The sequence below is a fragment of the Muntiacus reevesi genome, chromosome 3 (genome assembly GCF_963930625.1).
Source record: "Muntiacus reevesi chromosome 3, mMunRee1.1, whole genome shotgun sequence".
NCBI classification, from domain to species: Eukaryota; Metazoa; Chordata; class Mammalia; order Artiodactyla; family Cervidae; genus Muntiacus; species Muntiacus reevesi.
The window spans coordinates 165,875,764-165,893,392 of record NC_089251.1 but is presented as its reverse complement, the minus strand read 5'-3'; the positions used below and the strand labels follow the sequence as shown (position 1 = coordinate 165,893,392).

Genomic DNA, 17,629 nt, shown 5'->3' with positions numbered 1-17,629 from the left:
ACATTTTTACCCTAATTTTGAACAGTGTTTCACCAAAACAAGTAACTTTGTAGTATTGATATGCTTCCTGAAACTGCAGCCCTGGACAAGTGCATTCCTCATTAGAGGGTTTTAGAGTGTTGCTGTGGTAAAGCATATGAAATGCAGATCTCAGGACTCAAATTCTGTTTATTTTTCAGCCAACAGACTGGTCCACTAGTGTCTAGGATGTCTAAGAATGGCTCACTAGGGTGTAAGAAGTCTAAGAATGGTCCATTAGGGTCTAAGAAGTCTGAATATGCATGAGATTTGTGCCCTCTTGGTTGTCCCCTCCAAAACAGTACACGGGTCAGCTCGTTTCCAGCTGCTAATTGGCTCCTCACTGCATGCCATGCTGGTTTGCTCCCTGTGTACGAGGTGCCCATACCTCCAAGGAGACCTATTCCTGAGTCAGTTCTCTCTCCCTTATGGCTTGTATACATGCAGGGAGTGTCTTGGTATGAGGCTGGGAACTCCTGTCACTGAAAAAGAATAGTCCCCTTTATAAGTCATTGGAGATCTTGAGTGGTATTATGATCTCAAGATAAACTTTCTTAAAACAAAGATCTTGAATATCATGCAGTTAGAACGAGGCACTTTTTTCTTTCTATGGGGGACATCGGAGGCAACTCATTTTTTCTTTCATAAGGTTCAACAGATCCCATTTTTACCAGACAAGGGAACTGTGCACTAGTTATGGCTTGTTAGAGGCTGGTCGGAAGCCACAGGTGCCAGCATCCACAAAGATCTGGGGTCACCCCTTGCCCCAGGAAAGACAGGTTTGGGGCCCAGTGCTGCCCCCTGTGGCTTTCTTAACACCCTGCACTTCAGTTCAGTTCAGTCGCTCAGTCATGTCCGACTCCTTGCGACCCCATGGACTGCAGCGTGTCAGGCCACCCTATCCATCACCAACTCCCAGAGCTTACTCAAACTCAAATCCATTGAGTTGGTGATGCCATCCAACCACCTCATCCTCTGTCGTCCCCTTCTCCTCCCACCTTCAGTCTTTCCCAGCATCAGGGTCTTATCAGATGAGTCAGTTCTTCGCATCAGGTGGCAAAAGTATTGGAGTTTCAGCTTCGGCATCGGTCCTTCCAATGAATATTCGGAACTGATTTCCTTTAGAATGGGCTGGTTGGATCTCCTTGCAGTCCAAGGGACTCAAGAGTCTCCTCCAATACCACAGTTCAAAAGCATCAATTCTTCGGCGCTCAGCTTTCTTTATAGTCCAACTGTCACACTTGCACTTGAGAGAAGCATTGATGTCAAAATCTCTGAAGGTAGCATCTTCAAAAGGGAGACTTTTAGTCATTTTTGTATGATTGCCAGTAAACATTTCGTAATAACAGAACAGTGGGCTAAACAAACCAAAATCAACTTTGAGATGAAGAGAACATTCTTAGTTACCAATTACCAAACTTCAGGCAGCCAGAGAGTTTTTGCATTTTCTTCACACCCCGATGAGGGAGTCTCTCGCTTCAGAAGCCTAGAGCTCTGTTTGTTCTCCTGGCTGCTTTGTGAAACAAGGTGAAGACCAGTCAGCGGCTTTGGGAACAACTGAAACCAGTTACCTGCACTGAGGCGAAAAGAAAGTACTGAATCTCAAAATTGCACACCTGGTGGCATTTCGATTGAGTGCCAGGAGCAGGGCTGATAACAGGTGAGAGCCCTCTGAGAGGTCTGCACGGAGTAGTTAACAACAAAGGAAAGCAGCTTTCTGATGTGGGCCTTTAGGCAGTTCAGCATGGCATGTGCGGGGTCCCCCCGAGCTTGGCCGTAACAGCCTCACTGAGATGCGGGGTGAAGGAGACAGGGAGACAAGCAGCAGGAATGCTTCAGGCCCAGGCAGGCCCTGTGGCACCGCCGTCTTACACGAGCCCACGGTAGAGACCTGCACAGGAGAAATTCCACTCAGAAGAGTTATCTGCAAACGTGCACTCACAAAAGGCGGAGAACAGGCTAACGGTCATCACCCCCTCTACTGAGAGGGCCTTCTTCGTAGAGATGTCAAGTGTTATTACACTCCTCTCTGCCCACCCTTAAAGGAAAACAACTTAAACGTATCCATTACCAAAGGGCTTGGGGGTTTATTAATTCATAGCTGGGAAGTGACTGACAGCTGTTGCTCTCACCAGTTTGTTGCTGGCATCGTACCCATTCCCATTCTCGCTAAGGGAACAGGCTGCCTTGGAAAGAGAGTCATGTTCACAACAAGGGAAGGCCTTAGACGACAGATCAAGAAGCCTTGTAAAAGGCATCCCTGCCTAGGGAGGAAGGATGAATATATGAAGGGACTCACCAGACTTCAGACTTGTGTCTCCAGCTGCCTTTTGGCCGTTGCCTCGGGCAGCTCAGGGCAGCTCAGACCCCACGTTTCTTTCCCCCCAGTGTCTGACTCATCACCAGATGCTGCCAGGTTACCTCTAAGGTAGCGCTCAGCCTCCCGTTGCTCCCCACTCAGCCCGGCTCCACGCCACCCTGTTGCCCTGTGTTCACACCTCCTGCCTCAGGTGTGCCCACAGAGGACTGCGCCTTTGAAATACACATACCTTTGCTGCCATTTCTCCCATTTAAAACCCCTCACCTCTGTCAGCTCCTCTGAGGGTACAGGCAGAACCTCACAGAACCAAAGCCTCGTGTGACCTGGCCCTTCCCTCCTCCTCATCTCTTTTCTCTCCTCTCCTCCCCTCACCTGATTAAGTCCCATTCCATCCCTCAGATCTCACCTGAGGAGATCCCTTCCTCAGGGAACATGCCCTGACCTTCTCAGGTGGGCCTGTCGATGCCTAAGGCGCTCCTCCTGCCTTCCCCGCCTTTCTCCTTCACCTCTCAGTGAAACTGTTTGCATCCGCGAGAGCATCCCCAGTGCCCACCCTTCCCCGTGATCCACCCAGTGTGCTTGCGGTGGGCCACTCCCGGCTCTGGTGCCTGACTTCTGTTGCCCTTTGTCTGGCCCCCGGTGTGCCCCTTCCTCCCTCCCCCTCCCACACCCATCGTGAACACGTGACTCTGTCAGCTACGCAGAGGGCACTCTGATTAATTTTGTTATTGTATTGATAGCATGTCTTCCTGAGTGAAAAGGGTGCGAGTTTTATTACAAGTAGCATGTGGCTGTGCATCTTCCCAGGAGCCTACAGTTTTTTAAGTCATTGGCACTCGCGTTCGTTCTTTGTCTCAGGTTTAATGGTGTCGGTGCCACTTTACCTTCACAGGGTTGACGTCTAGCCAGAGCAACTGGCTTGTTGAGATTATAACATGATTTCACCCCTAGAACTGTAGTTGTGTTTGTTATGACAGGTGCATTCATGGATTAGCCACACCAAAAGTGGGCTGCAGCTCAGACAGCTTTTGCTTTCCTTCTGATTGTGTTGTTCTGGGGGCAGAGCTAGTGATTTTCACTCTAAAGATATTAGATTTAGAATACAGTAAGTCCACTACATATAAACAGGTTTCGTTCCAAGAGGGTGTTCATAAGCCCAGTTGGTTCATAAATCCAACAAAGTAAGTTTGTAAGTCCAAGCTGCAGTTTCACTCATGCCTTATGTTGATGACACACATGTTCACATCTTTGATACTTTGCAACTTGAAGGTACTTATGTAAAGGACTTACTCTAATCTTGACTCAATGTGTCCCTCTTGGTATTGCTTTGGATGAGCTGCTGTGTAACTTAGGTTGCAAGTCTGTTTCATCAGTGATCTGGATACATACGTGCAAAATTTTTGTTTATAAAACAGTTGAAATAGGGCATCCTGTGTGATGTTGTGTTTGCCATGGGAGGTCTCCAAGAATAAACTGCTTAAATTGGGCTTTTCAGAGTTTCAAGTTCCTGGTTCTGATAGCTTTGGGTTTTAAGTGAGAAGGTGCCCTAAATTTCAGTGAAAGTCTCATTTAATTTGTCAGTAAGCAATCTTTTCTGGCTTTATAACTTAAACTATGTTTCTGGCTTCGTAACTTAAACTATCTCCATAGTGACAGTTCGTATAGAGAAAGATACGTGTGTTTGGTGGTCATGCCGTTCTCCAGTAAAGCATGCTCTTTTTGAGCATAACTCAGGAATGATGTCTCCAGTGCTGGAACTCTTCAGAGTGGAGCTTCCCTCCATGTGTCTTAGCCACTGGGGCTTTATAAAGTGACTTCACTCACATGGTGTCTGTTTCCAACATATTTCTTCTGTCTGCCCCTGGTGGTTTAGTCGCTAAGTCATGTGCAACTCTTGCTACCCCATGGATTACAGCCCACCAGGCTCCTCTGTCGATGGGATTCTCCAGGCAAGAATACTGGAGTGGGTTGCCGTTTCCTTCTCCAGGGGAATCTTCCTGACCCAGGAATCAAACCCAGGTCTCCTGCACTGCAGGCAGATTCTTTACCAACTGAGCTACAAAGGAGACCCTCTCTGCCCCTACTCTTCTCCAAAGAGCTGTGTCAGAAATCAGTTCATTCTCAAAATGAACATTTTACATGTTCCAGTCTATCCCTGTTAAAAGAATAGTAGTGAATGCGAAAACAATATGACCTAAATATTCTTTTAAAACCCCAGAATCATCTACAGACTTTATTTTACTTTACATTTTATTGTAGTTGACTTTAAAACACGATATTTAGAAATGTGTGGTTACTCTTTATTGGATTTCATACTTATATTTCACCTGCTAAATTCAGACTGTGGTGGAAAGCTGTGTTCTCCTTTCTGTTTTCACAGTGAACCATTGGAAATGGTCACTTTAAAAATCTGTGTTTGCTTCCGGGATTTTTCCCACAGAGCCAGCCCATTATTGGCAGATTTATGTGTCTTGTCTGAGAAATCTCCCACGTGAATAAAAGGAGGATCTGTGAAAACCTGCTGTTGTGTGTGTAGACTGAGGAACAGGGAGGAACAGTGCTGGATGGAAGTGTAAACAGGCAGGCTCTGCATCTGAATTATTCAATTATTCTCGTTGTGATGACCTCCTTCTTGTCATGGAATGACAGATCTTAGACACCTAGGTCTAGTCCCAGCTGAAGACTGATTAAAGTTCCTTTGGTTCATTCTGCAAGTTCACGCTTCTAAATGACAGCCCTGCACATCACATCTCAACACTTCCAGACTGGGGGGTCATGCCAGGCTGTACCCTGGCCCAACCAGCACAGGGCCGTGTAGTAAGTGCCTTGTGGTTTGTGGAGCCATCAATAGTCATTTTCACAGGACACAGTCCAGTAGCCGCCTCAGCAGCATAACAGCAACAAAAAGTTATTTTCAGGTGTTTATCAGCCCACCCCCCTCAGACGTTACTGGGCCTCCATTGCCATAGCCGTTTTGGGTAAGGGATCTGTGGCATCAGGAGCACATCATTCATGATAAAAACCATCTGAGCCCATAGACCCGCCAGAAACCGCAGCCCAGCAGTTCACAGACCCGAAGATCAAGGTGGGCCCCTTTGCTGTTCCATTTGGGCAACATTCTATGTTAAAAATGTTTCCCTTATGTGAATTTGTATTTGCGGCTGTTTTTGTTTTGTTGCTCTTGTTTCCTTTTGAAAAAAGGAACTGTCTGATGACTATTTTGCGCTCCTGATTCTGTTCGGAGCACTCCACATGTTACAGTGTCAGAAAGAGCTGGAAGTCCATGGGCACTGCCTGTGGTCCTGGGAGCGGTCATCGGCTCAGCTGCATCAGCTTTCTGTCATGAGCCCTGGAAATGCTCTTGTCGGAGGCTCCACAGTAGTTGGAGCACTCAGCCTAATCAGAGAGGCTACCATCTTCTGTTTCCTTCCAAAAAACAAATTGTCTCCATTTCCAAAATTCAACAGAAGCCATTGAAAGCTCTTTTTTAGTATAAAGCCCATTTTGCTTGTTCAAAATTACCAATAGTCTTGGCAGTGGTTTCCAGAGCAGTCATGAATAGGGTTTCTTCTGTGATGATGACAGACTGGCTCTCTCCTGCACTTAGACAGGTGGCCAGGTGTGTGCTCGTGAGCACGAATGCCCTGCTCTCTTGGGAGGGCTCGTTTCCTTCTCAGCTCCTTCCTGCTTGGATACCCCCGGGAGGCCTGTAGCCCCCAGGATGAGTGCCTTCCTCGAGGTCAGCGTCCAGGGGTTGATCTGTCCCCTTCCACCACCTCTCACTGTGTCTACCTCACTGAGTGAGCCCTCCAGGAACCCAGAGAAAAGCACCGCTCTGGTTTGTCCCTTCCTACAACAGAAGAGGGCGGCGGAGGATGAGATGGTTAAATGGCATCACCAACTCAATGGACATGAGTTTGAGCAAACTCCAGGAGATAGTGAAGGAAGGACAAGGAAGCCTGAAGTTCTCCAAGTCCATGGGGTCGCAAAGAGTTGGACACTACTGAGCAACTGAATAACAACAGCAACAATACAACAAAACAGAAGTGTGGTAGACACAAGGAAGGGACATGGCAGGCTGCCTTGTGCCATGGAGAGTCTGCTGTGCCAGGGGGACCTGAGAGACGATATTTAGTGTACTGGTCTGTGAGCAGGCTTAGGGGCTTCTCCTTCTGCCACTTACTGGCTGTGTGTCTTCAGGCAAGTTGTTTAATCTCTCTGATCCTTATTTTCTTGCTCTGTATGTGACCATAATGCTCCCTCCTTTCCTCCAGGAACTTAAAAAATTCCATGTATAAAGTACCTAGAAATCATGTTGGGCATATTTGTCAGTACTTAATAAATTACTAATATTTATCATCATTATCAGTTCCTCAATGTTCATGTGTAACACTGGGCTGAGAGCTTTCCTCCTGGATCCCAGCGACAGTGGATAGTGTCACTAGTGACAGAGTCAAGAGCCCTGGCTTTTCAGTCTGACTTTTAAAGCCAGAGGCATAGTTTCATCGAGGACCATTGTAACCAGCAGCTGACATCCACTGCACGGACCTTTAAATCTTAAACTTTTTGTTATTTTTAAAACCTGTTATGTGCACTTTCATCATCTTATGGTGATTGAAGATGCAGACTTGGGGGAGAAATAATAGAATTGGGCCTTTGAGGTTACTTAATTTAACCATCTGCCTGGTGGATTTTATACTCTGATTCTTTTTTTTCCACCTCAGTTGTAAACAAGTGTGCTTAAGGAACTGTGAGTTTCATACACATGTTAGTTTCACCAAATGTGAAACTGAATTTGGTGGAAGCTTGAAAACGTGGTCATCTATCCAAATGCCCATTCACAATGATAAAAATATTTTCTATCAATTCATTCATTTAACAAATACTTTTTAGTAGCTGTGATGTGCTCATTTGTACTTCTCAAAAGGCATACATTAGAAGAGCCAAGACATGAACCTAAATTATGTTCATATACAAAGGAAAGTGCAGAAGCTATAAAGCTATAAAAAGGCACAGAGTCTGGAGAAGGCAGAGCTTCCAGATCAGGGAATAAGAAGGGCCTTCGTAGGGGTGACCCCTAAACCTGTATTTTGAAGTTGGCTGAAACTTGAAAGCAGTCACTGAGTTGGAAGTAGTCTCCAGAAAACACAGCCTGTTCATAAGTCAAGGATGCTCTTCATCTGGTTTATCAGCTAAGAGAGAATGATCCTGATAGGTGCTACTTGTTTTCTTGTGAAACAGTTGCATAAATGCTAAATTGTCATGTTGAAAGAAAACACCTTAGAAGAGAACCAGAGATACTAAAGTTAATGCCAGTAGTCTACACTGTTGATGTTTAAAACCCTGACCATATTGGGATATGGTCATAGCTTCTGAGCAGTGTGTTTATAAGTATTTGATGACTTAGAGATGAATCGGAAACCACTGGGTGATCTTAGACACATTATAATGACCTGCAGTCTAATCCCTACCATCTTTAGTTATTCAGAGGGGGACTTAGGTGAGCTGAGAATTCAAGGCAGAAATAACACTCCTTCATCCCAGAGCCACACTCACATTAGCCTTTCAGCCGTCTAGAATATTCCTTCCAAGCCATCATAAGTGTTAGTTTGTATAGAATTTCTCTGAATGGTTGATATAATATTTAAAAGAAAGAAAAAACCACTCAAACCCTTGATACTTGGAATATTCAGCTAGACCAAGTTTGAACTTCTACCAAGCAGAAAGTTGAATCCACTGAAAATAGCTGCACTTAAAGAATAGTATTTTTTAATGACCTATGTTAATTTCTTAAGTAATCTCTTAAATTTTTTTTTTTTTTACTGTTATGCATTAAGAACCACTAAATGACAGTTTAATGGAGGTGGAGGGGGTTGTAATCATAATTTGGAACAGATAAGTCAGGTGTCTGCATTTTTCAGTTCAGTTCAGTCGCTCAGTCATGTCCAACTCTTTGCGACACCATAGACTGCAGCACACCAGGCCTCCTTGTCCATCACCAACTCCCAGAGCTTGCTGAAACTCATGTCGATCGAGTCAGTGACGCCATCCAACCATCTCATCCTCTCGTGCCCTTCCCCTCCCACCTTCAATCTTTCCCAGCATCAGGGTCTTTTCAAATAAGTCAGTTCTTCGCATCAGGTGGCCAAAGTGTTGGAGCTTCAACATCAGTCCTTCCAATGAATATTCAGGACTGATTTCCTTTAGGATGGACTGGTTGGATCTCCTTGCAGTCCAAGGGACTTTCAAGAGTCTTCTCCAACACCATAGTTCAGAAGCATCAATTCTTTGGTGCTCAACTTTCTTTATGGTCCAACTCTCACATCCTTGCATGACTACTGGAAAAACCATAGCTTTAACTGTATGGACCTTTGTCGGCAAAGTAATGTCTCTGCTTTTTAATATGCTGTCTAGGCTGGTCATAACTTTTCTTCCAAGAAGCAAGCGTCTTTTAATTTCATGGCTGCAATCACCATCTGCAGTGATTTTGGAGCCCAAGAAAATAAAATATGTCACTGTTTCCATTGTTTCCCCATTTATTTGCCATAAAGTGATGGGACCAGATGCCATGATCTTCGTTTTTTTGAATGTTAAGTTTTAAGCCAGCTTTTTCACTCTCTACATTTTTAGCCCTCCTATCAGCTTTACTCCTAAGAGTAAATGTTAGTAGCCAAAACTTTGATAAGTTTTTTTTTTAAGTGTACTATTTACATAAGAAAAGCTTGACTACCAACAGTGGAGTCTTCGCAAGATTTTGCAGTATTGCCATTATCTTTCTTTCTGTATCATAATTTTCCCGGGAAAATTAAACCACCGTGCTGTTCAAACCTTTCCCCCTACCTTTCCCTGTCTCATTACCAGCAGTTAGAGGAATGAGATTGTGTGACAGTTGTCTTCTTCGGTTCAAAGACTACCCTTTTCCTCTTTGCAGGATTTAAGAGAAATTTGTTTTTCTCAGAGCATAGGCACAAAACTAAGTCACTATAAAAATGAGTCTGCACAACAGTGCGGGGAGGGTTGACTGGGAGCCTCTTGGGTCCCTTGTCTCCAGTATAAAAACTCCTTTGTTGTTGTTCAGTCACAACATGTCATGTTTAACTCTTGGCGACCCCATGGACTCTGCAGCACACCAGGCTTCCCTGGCCTTCACTATCTCCTAGAGTTTGGTCAAACCCAGGTCCACTGAGTCATTGATGCCGTCCAACCATCTCATCCTCGGTTGCTGCGTCCTCCTCCTGCCTTCAATCTTTCCCTGCATCAGGGTCTTTTCCAGTGAGTCAGCTCTTTGCCTCAGGTGAACAGAGTATTGGAGCTTCAGCTTCAGTTCTTCCAATAAATATTCAAGGCTGATTTCCTTTAAGAGTGACTGGTTTGATCTTCCTGCAGTCCAAGGGACTCTCAAGGGTCTTCTCCAGCGCCACAATTCAGTAGCATCAGTTCTTCAGCACTCAGCCTTCTTTATGGTCCAACTCTCACATCCGTTCATGACTACTGGAAAAACTATAGCTTTGACTATACAGACAGACCTTTGTTGGCATAGTGATGTCTCTGCTTTTTAACACTCTGTCTAGGTTAGTCATAACTTTCCTTCCAAAGAGCAACGGTCTTTTAATATTAGGGCTGCAGTCACCATCTGCAGTGATTCTGAAGTCCACGAAAATAAAATCTGTCACTGCTTCCACTTTTTCATACCCATTGTAGGACCAGATGCCATGATCTTAGTTTTTGAATGTTGAGTTTTAAGCCAGCTTTTTGCCTCTCCTCTTTCACCCTCATCAAGAGGCTCTTTAGTTCCTCTTCACTTTCTGCATTAGAGTGGTATCATCTGCATATCTGAGGTTGTTGATATTTCTCCTGGCAATCTTGAAGTTCTACAAAAGTAGAAGTCTGATGTTTAGTGTGTAATTTTAACATAGGGAAATTGATGTGTTTTTAATAGTAGCTAATTGCACAATGTTAAAGGGAGTTTTGGAATTTCTTTCTCCAGTATTCATTATATCAGAAAATTTAGGTCAAAGAAAAAAATTTTTAAACAACATTTTCACACTGCCCATCTGCTTTTTCTTTCTTTCTTTTTTTTTTTTTTTTTTTTGCTTTTTATTTCTTGACTTTTGGTTTTTGATGCAAGGGTATTCAGTCATGTTAATGAAGAGTCAAATCTTTTTAAATGTTAGAAATTAATTTTGCTTGCTTTTGTAATTCCTGTTCTTATTTCAAGTTCCCCCTTTCCTGTTCATATTCCTCTCTATAAATTATAACCTGGAACACCTGACAAGATTATTTGTGGAACTTATATTATTTGGAATTTTTACATAGTGCATTAAATAATTACTTAGCAGTAGATTTCAGCCTTTTGCTTCAGGAAATAAATTGTTTTAAGGGAAGAAGAAAAATAATGGCCCCACCCCTTACATAATGGCTGCCACAGTGAGAAATGACTGCCGGGTAAACTGCGGCTCCTGTGCGTGGTCAGTATACGGATGCATGTGCTTTCTCTTCATGTAGGCAAGGCGGCTTTCCTGGCATGAATCAGAGTGGACTCATGGCTTCCAGCTCACCCTACAGCCAGCCCATGAACAACAGCTCTGGGCTAATGAACACCCAGGCGCCCCCCTACAGCATGACGCCCAATATGGTGAACAGCTCAACAGGTAACCTTGGCGGCTCCCTGCTTCCGAGGGCTGCCCTCCCCATCCCCTCTTCTCCTCGTTGGTTTGCGCCACTGAGAGTGGAGAAGCAACCTGAGCAGTCAGATCATTTGGTGAAAAGGGGGGAAATACTGCTTCTCTTGGTTACTTGCTCCATCTATTAAGTCTTAGGAACATTACATTTTATGTAAATTATTTTATTCATTCTGTGTTTGTGTGATATGTGGATGTATTTCAAGTGTCATTGAAGATTGCTTGCAAAGTATTTACATACACTAAGCTCTCTTTATCTTTGGACATTATTGGAAGATCCCATGACAAAGTCTGTAGTCTCTGTTTGCTGGTGGTGGAGATAAGCATTAAAATTCATATCTCAAAGGAAATGATTGAAGGGTAGGACAAGGTGGTATTTGAAAGAGGGTTTTGTTCCTTTTTTTTTTTTTTCCCATTTAGGGAAACTCATCTTTAAATGTATGCATGAAAATAGTTGTTGTTAAAAAGTGCTATTTGTAGACTGTCTCTGTTGAGAAATCATGCATTTTTTAACAATTTGTTTTAAATTTTCATGACACTTAATTTTTTCAGAATACTCCATGATCTCAATAATTGCATTCTTAGCGAATCTCATCTGATTAGTGGACTAAGAGTGTTCTAGCAGTTTATGGAAGTAACAAGAATTTCTAAAACTGTGCACATGTTCCACATTCTTAGACCCCTTAGGTCCTGAACCACCTCCTTAAAATCCACCTAAGTATCCAGGGATGATGAGCACTGCTCTTTAAATGAGAAAATGGTGACGTATTTTACTTGACCTGTTAACTTTTTCTGACACCTACGTTTTGGGTAGGATTCCCCCCCCGTAGTTAATCTGGAGCTTTGCGTAGCCAGCTGTGTGTCCTGCAGTGCTTTATGATGTGTTAGGAAAACCTCGTGGAGTCAGAAGCTGGGCTCCCACTTATTAACCTTTTTTCATTTCCTCTGCCTTCCGCCACCTTTCTGACCTCTCCATCTTTGAAAGGCCGCCCCAGGAGCTGTTGTCTCTTGATCAGGAAGGACAGACGGCTAGAGACTGGGCTTGCATCCCACTGAGCGTCTAGCATTTGTTGGTTTCTAGGGCCTAATTTAATAGTGCCATTCCTGATCACTTCTCCTTAAAAGTTTATGGAAGAGGAAAAAATGGAAACTATTGGTGAAAATGAAACTTTTCAAATAAATAAATAGCCCTTCCTGACGTTAAGCAGCCATCCGTCCCGGCGAGGTGGATGTTCTTACACATGAGATGGAAGGTGAAAAGCTTGAGCTAGAAGCTTTCCCTTCCCTCCCAGCACCGTCCCAGGTGATGGTGTATTTGGGTTATGACATTATGGGTTTTGTCTGGCTTGCTGAAATAAAATTACTTTAGAGCATTGAAACTGCACAATAAATTTTCCCCACTATTAGCAGCACTCATTTTTCCCTTTTTTCCTTTGGACCTAGAGCCACAAAAATAACCAACAACAAATAGATGCCCTGCCTAAAAAGATTTATGTATTCTTGAGTAGTAACCAATTTAATGGAGATTCACAGAGAGGGTTTCTTTTTATTATTATTATTATTCAGATAATTCAGCTATTTGTTATTTCGTACAGAGGAAATGTTCAATGAAAGGCCATTTATCCTCATGGTCTTTTGTATGGGCCAGTAGTAGTATATTTTTTATTGCATTGTGCATTTTGAAATATTGAATTTTTAATAATTTAAGCATTTATCAAATTTTCCTCTACCCATTTATATGATTTGATTTCAGCTTTATTAAGTCAAGTGCTACCTGATAAAAGTAATCATCCAGTATATCCAAGGAATATTGATGATTTAGCATTTACTGTGTGTCTATTGATGGATACAGGTGAATCTGCTTAACTGCCTTACAGTCTCTGAGGGACTTGGGAATGACAGAGGAGCCCACAATTACAGTGCAGCTCCTGACAGGAGTTGTGATCTGAAGGTGTACACTTGACTTGTCTAGATTTGTGCTTGTCTAGACTTGTCCATGGGGTCGCCAAGAGTTGGACACGACTGAGCGACTGAACTGAGAGGTGGGCCAGAAATGGCTTGGATCATCACCACCTCAGTCTTTCTGGTTTGGGCCCATGGAGATAAATTACCAGTAGTAACAGCAAAACATTTTCTCCAACCATGGACACTTTTTGGATACAGTACAGATAATACAAATGATGGCCAGTGGTGTTTTAGGAACCTCAGTTAGCAGTTCATGCAACTGGCATTCCAGCATGTTCTTTGCTGAATTCAGACAGTTGTCCTGTAGACAGTGTGCTAGGCCAAAAAACAAGTTCTCCTGTGTAGTGTGACAAATTGTTACAAGCGTCAGTGAGCAAGTAATTATTTAAATGGAGTCAGTGTGACTGTGAATGTGGCAGTTCTCTCCTCCCATCAGATGCGGGGAGAAGTGGGATGCTGAGCAGAGGCCTTGCTTCCCTCTAAAGAAGCGGTTTTAAAATATATATTTGAACTAAAAGATTAGAATTATGTATTACTATGGGAAAAACTGCAAATCAAGTTTAACCTTATTAAATATACCCTTATATAATACTGGTGCTGTTGGTTACATTGTACTTATTCATGTTTCATTTTATAATATCATTAGTCATATAATTATCTACATGTAAACCATCACCTTAAAGAAAATATCTAAATTTTAGAAAATATATCTACCATTTGTGAGTCTAAGTTCACCTCAGCAGAAGTCACTGCACAAAGTCTTAGCACATTTCCATCCGAATAACCTAAGGGAGTAAATGAGCAGCCTTGTGGCACTGTGGCCAGGCACCGCCCCCTTGGAGGCAGGTCAGCATAGGGAAGTTTCAGGGAATTGTTTCAAAGCTCTGCTGACCCAGCCAGACAGAAGTGTTTGTCCTGAGCTTTTCTCATGCCCTTTGTATGTGTTAACTGTATTCTCTATATATTTGCTACATATAAAAATGGTGAATATCTGCAAGTGTATACACTCAGATAGACCCTTTTGTGTTTTCAAAAACAAGGAGTTAAACATTTTACAAAGTATTTTATTTGCCATGAAAAGAAAAAGAACTGTTAGTGTGTTTCTGGTCCAGTTTTACCATCTTCTGGGAATAATTTTGTAGCTGTGAAGGGAGACTAAGTCAAGGAAGCTGGAAGGGTAGGAATGAATGTTTAAGTTCACTTTTACTCACACCATATGTTTTTTATGTTCTTGTTGAATATATTAAATCCAGGGTGGGATAGCTGCCTTAGGACCTTGACCCACACTTACTTTAAGAGCTCATTCTTCTCTTAAATGCCAATGGTAAAGCCAGAGGCTAGTACTTGAGATGTCTATGCAGTACCCACACAGCTCTCTCTATAGTCACAGGTTCTTTACTGCCCCGTTTCATGTCTGAACTTTACATATGGGATTACTGATGTCAGTAGGAGGAACAGTGCTTTGACTTAACACATCCTTATAGTATTGGGGGTCTTTTTCTTCTGGAAAAGGAGAAAAAAATAATGCCCTGGGAGACATATGACTGTTTGCAATGATTCACTGAGAATTCTGGTAACAAATCAAAAATAAACTTTTTAACAAAAGGAACGGTAAAAGCCACAGTAAGGAAAGACCTTATGATCCATTTGGTAAAATAAAACACAGGAGACGCAGGTTTGATCCCTAGGCCAGGGAAGATACCCTGGAGGAGGAAATGGCAACCCAGGCCAGTGTTATTGCCTGGAGAATTCCATGGACAGAGGAGCCGTAAAGAGGCAGACACGGCCAAGCGCATGACACGAAAGGCGGGAGCGCACGGCAGAGCTGTTCCTCTATGTTCTGTGCTTACGTTTCTCTCAAAACAAAGTTTTAAAAATACTTACGTTTGCATACCCTGAATGCCCATTTAAAAATATATGATAGAAAATGAAGAAATTTGGGGAATTTCAAACCCCTATACATGCTTATATGTTCATCACAGTGTGATTTTTAAATCACTCTAAATTGTCATTAATTATCATAATTCAGTATTGGCTTAATGCTTTCAGTTAAAAAAAATTACTTTTGTGTACATTAACACATTTAACGCATGAAGAAGGAACTACTAAGAAATTACTAATTCCTATCTTTCAAAACTCATATTCATGCGTAATTTATTATAAATACTGACAAACTGTCATAATCTTAGAAGGAGCAGGACTTAACAGAAACCCCATGCCCATGACTTGCCACTTTTCTCTGAAATTGTGTGATTATCGTTCCTTTGAGCCCACTCGGAATAGCTAGTCAAGGACATGTGGACTTGGTTAAAGAAGCCCTGCTTTCCACATTTGCCCTGCTTTTTTTTTTTTTTCTCTTCTCTTCTTCTCAAAAGGGGGTTTCTTCATGTAAAGATGTTCCTGGTAGACCCAAGAGGTGAAGCTGCAGGAAAGCCATCCGCTACTTTGCACAGGGCTGTCTTCTTGGTGTAATATCTCTCAGCTGCTTTTTTGAGGTTTCACACATTCACAAAAATAACCGCATTTTTAGCTGATCCCAATAGATTTTTCTCTGCAGCTGCATCACTTGAAAAAGCTTTTTGTTTCAGTTCTTAAAGTCTAAGTATTGAAAGTAATTTGAAAAAAGAAAGAAAGAAAAACATCCCAATTATGATTTGTGTGTGTGGTGATGACTTCAAGGGCTGACTGGGCTGCAAATGGGCTTTGAAAAACAAGCCAATGTGCCCATGGAAAATACAGGCATTTCAGAGTGCATCATTGAGTGTGCTGATGTAAACTCATGGGCACGTGGCCGGGTAGGCTTTTTTGGCAGGACCTCTGGTCTCAACCTGCAGTGATGCTAACGATATTAGCAAATTAACACCACCAAGCTTGCCAGCTAATTCGCCAGAGCCCTGCTCACTCTCTCACTGCTGTAATTAAAACTAATTATTTTCTAAAACATAGTAATACATGAATATGTGCAATAATCATTTTGTAGTGGGCAATCTGTGGAGCCTTTTTTTTTTTAAGCTTTTTTTCGTTTTTTGGCACATTATGCTGCATGTGCATGGTGGTGGTTGAGCCAGCACTTTGATTCTCAGAATGTGAAATGGGTCCTGTTCATAAAACCTCGAGTTCTATTTTCTTTTGAAATGGGAATGTTTTCTGGTTTTCACTCATTTATAAGGCTCGTAATTCTCTCCCCTCTCACTTTCTCCTTCCACCTCTCCTCACTCTGCCTCTTCACACAGCTGGGTGGTGTGGCACTCACAGCCCAGTGCCGTGCAGATGGTTTGCACAGTGGGGTTCTATAGAAATTCAGCAGTTAAGCCCTGGATAGCTACACTGATGCCCTACTCTAGCCTTGTTCTTCCTTTAAAAAGAAAGCTGAACCTGTATTTTTAAGTTAAAAATGTCTACCAGTATTGCAGGTAAATCAGTTGACCTTTGGGAACCTTTCATTCTATAGCCTAAATGAATCTGACTGAATTTCTGAGCCAGGAGCTAGAAGATGAGTCTTGCCTGGGATCGCAGGGTTGATTTGAGCTGGTGTGGGTGTCTGACCTGGGCTTTTGAACTGCAGCTGAGGACTGATCCGTGTACATCCTGCCCCAGAATGAAAGGAAACCAGCCCCATTGCAAAGTAATTAGAAATCCTCTCCTTCACAAATGACTTTCGATGATTGCTTTCAAAATCATCTGTTAAAACCGTCATCCGTCCTTGTAGCCTAGGATGTAATAATGATGTGACTTTTGAGTGAAATAATATTAAGTGGTAAGTGATTTTACAAACTATGAATTGTGTGAATTTAGGAAGTTAAGAAAGCAGTAAATCCTCCACTCAGCCACTGAAAATACACACACCCAGCCTTTGCTTCCAACACCTAATTAGCAATTTGGTTGTTGAGCATATTTCTGTTTGCACCTCCATGATTAAAACCGTAATAATTTTGAAAACATAATATTGATAATAGTTGACTTTCGATGGCTTAGGTCTTGAGTTAAATGATTGCTTTTCTCCACCTCAAGATAAAAAAGGATTGCAAGAATCCCTTGCTACTTAGATTGCAGAAATTAGCATTCTCTGAGTTACAGTTTCTTTCTCCTTTTTTTTCTTTCCTTCCTTGGAGGGAAATTTGGGTGCCCCATCACTCAGTAGCTTGTGTTAGTGAGCACAGCCTGACGAGTCACACGTATAATCCTAAACTCTCTCTCCTGTTTTCGATTAGCATCTATGGGTCTTGCAGATATGATGTCTCCTAGTGAATCCAAACTGCCCCTGCCTCTCAAAGCCGACGGTAAAGAAGAAGGCAGTGCACAGCCGGAGGGCAAGTCGAAGGTACTCCTCCCTCCTCTGCACGTGGTGTGGGGCCTGCTCGCTGAAGCTGCCGGGTGCTCTTTTTTCGTTTGGTTTCTTCTCTACTGCATGCCTCCATCTTGTGCGACAGTCTTGTTTGCAGTCTTCTTTCCCCACCCCCTTCATGGTGTGGATCTGAAAGTTACTAGTTCTTATGGCATTTAACTGGGCGTGGGAGGGGGCGGAGGGACAGGACCCACCCAGAGAAGTGCCTGGGGGTGGGGAGAAGGAAGGGATCTTGCCTGGTTTTGATACTTGCAGCCATTTTCTCTGCCTTCAGTTTATAGCTTCCTGTTTTGGCCGCCT

General features: G+C 42.8%; 1 protein-coding gene across 5 annotated transcripts in view; it reads left to right on the top strand.

Annotated features, from left to right (window-relative positions):
- Window positions 1-17,629, top strand: part of ARID1B (AT-rich interaction domain 1B) — a 409,096-nt gene that overhangs the window by 357,172 nt on the left and 34,295 nt on the right. For all 5 annotated transcript variants that reach the window (XM_065931065.1, XM_065931063.1, XM_065931067.1 and 2 more), the window contains 2 exons: window positions 10,844-10,989; window positions 17,196-17,305. In XM_065931065.1, coding sequence (XP_065787137.1) covers window positions 10,844-10,989; window positions 17,196-17,305 — 256 coding nt within the window. The remainder of the gene's footprint in view (window positions 1-10,843; window positions 10,990-17,195; window positions 17,306-17,629) is intronic.